The sequence below is a fragment of the Epargyreus clarus genome, unplaced genomic scaffold, assembly GCF_041222505.1.
Source record: "Epargyreus clarus isolate Ecla_fem2 unplaced genomic scaffold, WU_Ecla_fem_2.2 ptg000025l, whole genome shotgun sequence".
Taxonomy (NCBI): domain Eukaryota; kingdom Metazoa; phylum Arthropoda; class Insecta; order Lepidoptera; family Hesperiidae; genus Epargyreus; species Epargyreus clarus.
This window is the reverse complement of record NW_027332232.1, coordinates 2,515,373-2,518,491: the sequence shown is the minus strand read 5'-3', so window position 1 is coordinate 2,518,491 and position 3,119 is coordinate 2,515,373. Positions and strand designations below refer to the sequence as shown.

General features: G+C 39.5%; 1 protein-coding gene across 1 annotated transcript; it reads left to right on the top strand.

Annotated features, from left to right (window-relative positions):
- Positions 1–239: 239 nt before the first annotated feature.
- On the top strand, positions 240–2,338 carry LOC140752689 (uncharacterized). The gene is made up of 2 exons (XM_073087020.1): positions 240–422; positions 790–2,338. Exons 1-2 carry the CDS (start codon positions 380–382, stop codon positions 1,938–1,940), a joined length of 1,194 nt encoding a protein of 397 aa, XP_072943121.1. The 5' UTR covers positions 240–379; the 3' UTR covers positions 1,941–2,338.
- The last annotated feature ends 781 nt before the right edge of the window (positions 2,339–3,119 follow it).

The window sequence follows — 3,119 nt, the reverse complement described above, 5'->3', positions numbered from 1 at the left end:
AGTGTGGCTACTGCAACGAGAAGTTCAAGGATTACCGCAAGAAAGAGAAGCATTTAGCCAAAGTACACGGTGTACAGTCGAAATCGCTGAAGTGCCAGGCGTGTGACAAGACTTTTATTAACCAAAAGGATTATACAGTCCACATAAAGAGACTGCACTTGATGGATAGGAGATACAAATGCACAGAATGCGAGATGACTTTCTTCTCTGTGTCGGAATTGAAGAATCACTTAGTAAAACACACGGGGGTGAGGAAGTTTGAGTGTGATGTATGCCACAAGGCGTATGGAAGAAAGAAGACGTTGAACGAACATATGAGAATCCATGCTGATGACCGTAGATTTAAATGTGAGCACTGCGCAATGGCGTTTGTCCAGAAATGCAGCTGGAGAGGACATATGCGATCGAAACATGGAGAAAAAGTATAGACAATTTAGTTGTTACATCAAATAATAAATATTACACTGAAATTTTCTTTAGTTTTATTTTATATATTTTAAATTGCGGCTGCAATCTTCTTATACCGTGAAGAAACGTTAGATTAATCAACACTATACCGCAATATAATCAAAGGAAAAAGTTATATTATAAAAAAATAGTAGCAAGTCGTACTGTACGTATTCTTAATAATCTTAATATTACTGTTTTTTGGACACAAGAAAACGGAAATTTCAACTAAAATCATTTCTGAATTAACCGACAAATCTGTAAAGTATTCATAAAAACTAATATTAGATTGAAGTTCTAGTTGAAAGCGATGCCGGCAATAATTAAGTATTTTCTTTTTAGGTTTACAGCGTAAAAGTGACGTGAAAGTCGAGCCAATCAGCACAGAACCAGTGAAAGAAGAGGTTGATGCCACGAAGACTGATGTTAATGTAAAACCAGTAGAAGAAAGTATGAAGAAGCATAAAGTAAATGCGATTCACATATTCCAATGCTCGAATGCAACACCGATTCGTTGTCATTTAGGAAGGGGATATGCTTGTTGCTTCTGCGAGGACCAGTACCCAAATCCAGGGGATCTAAAGAAACATACAGTAGACACACATGATGTGATAGAACAAATAGCTTCAGTTATAGGCAAGGATAGCTATCGACTTTGCATCAAACTCGATATAACAGCTCTACAATGCAAGATATGCAAAGAAAATATTGATACGGTGGAACTCTTAATAGACCACTTGATGGCAGTGCACGACAAGAAAATGTACACGGATGTGAAACACCAAATACTGCCGTTTAAGTTCGATAGTGATGTATTGAAATGTTTCATTTGTCAGAACGTCTTCAACAAATTCAAAGCGCTGATGGAACATATGAGTGTCCACTACAGGAACTTCAACTGCGATAAGTGTGACACGGGTTTTGTTAATCGGAAGAAACTGTACTTCCACATGGCTGGACACAAAACCGGCGTCTTTAAATGCGAGCACTGCCCCAAAGTCTTCAACACTAACCTGAAAAAGAAGGCGCATGAGTACCAAGCGCATATCCATTCGAAACGGAACAAATGTCGGTATTGTGACGACAGATTTAGCGACACGCGTCAAAAGGACATGCATTTGGAGAGAGTACACGGTGTGCCGACGTTTGCAAGGAAATGCCAGGCTTGCGACAAGACATTCGCACACCAAAACGCATTGTTGATACACATGAAGCGACATCACTTGATCGAGAGGCCGAACAAATGCAACCAGTGTGAGAAGGCGTTTTTCTCATCGACGGAGCTACGAGCGCACATGGTAAAGCACACAGGACAGAGGGAGTTCCAGTGTGTAGTGTGTTCGAAGTCCTATGGGAGGAAGTGGACGCTGACGGAACATATGAGGATTCACGCGGACGACCGCCGCTTCAAGTGCGAGCATTGTAATATGGCGTTTGTTCAGAAATGCAGCTGGAGAGGGCACATGAGGTCGAAACATGGGGAAATGGATTGATCTTAAGACTGTAATAATGTTTGAGGTGGCGTTAATTTTTGTCTTTAGACTTGAAATTTAAGTTTGATGGTCCTTGTTATTATTTCTGTGTGAAAACTTAAGAAAAAAGTTACTTTGAAGAAGTCACAGAAAACAACATTATGAGCTATTAGGAGACATACTTTTCCGAGGCATTCCAGCCAAGTCCTCACGGGTAGTGGCGCATCTAAACCTCAGATAAGAATTTATCTTATCTGGGGTTGATTACAGTGGTCTACGGGAGGCAGTAGCTTACCATCAGGTGGACTGCATACTCGTCTGCTACTCCTATATTATTCACCTCCTTTTTTTGTGGGTTAAAAACATCATTAAGTTTTTGGCCAAGATTTCCGCAGATACCAGATTTCAAAATGTGTAATATTTTTTTTTTCATAATATAAGAGTAGCAGATGAGCATGCAGTCCACCTGATGGTAAGTGGCTACTGCCGCCCATGGACATCTGTAATCAACCCCAGATAGGATTAGATATTCCTACCTGAGGTCGGCCACAGATGCGCCGCTACCCCTGAGGACTAAGCTGGAACGCCTCGGAAAAGTCTGTCTCCCTTACCACACCCTTCAAACCGGAACACAGCAGCGCTTAACACTGCTGTTATTAGGTAGAAATAGGTGTGGCGGTGGTGCCGCCGGAGTCGAACCACAAAGGGTTCTACCACCTTTAAAATACTAATAATTGACAGTACACAAAAACTTATATTAATTTACGGGTTTTTTATTTAACATGTATATTTAGGTTAAAACTTCGTAATCTTCAATAAGTATATCATTCGTTTACGTGGATTTTAAAAACGAAAAAAGCGCCACCTATCGGCTTCTTGTAGCAACTTACCTTTCATTGTGGAAACAATAATACGTTCTCTTTACTCATAACAATATATTCGGTTGTGTGTACCGTACCTACTTCCTCCTTCAGAGTTGAAAAATATTTTAAATGGGTTGAGCATGTACAAACATATCTAATGTGATTTATATGTAGATAAATATACTATACAATGAAATACTTTCTCAATATTCGTGACTAATTTTAAGAAATACTTACGCCTTCCTAAGTTGTCAAAAATACGTTTTAGTAATATATTAGCTGACCCGGCAAACGTTGTGTTGCGATAAATAAAAAAATGTTAAGGGTGAATAACCCT

What these genes read in the sequence shown, in the direction of transcription:
- LOC140752689 (XM_073087020.1), top strand. Translation starts at nt 380, where the DNA reads ATGCAGCTGGAGAGGACATATGCGATCGAAACATGGAGAAAAA. An exon ending in GATCGAAACATGGAGAAAAA is followed by an intron (nt 423 to 789) that starts GTATAGACAATT and finishes TTTTCTTTTTAG; the next exon opens with GTTTACAGCGTAAAAGTGAC.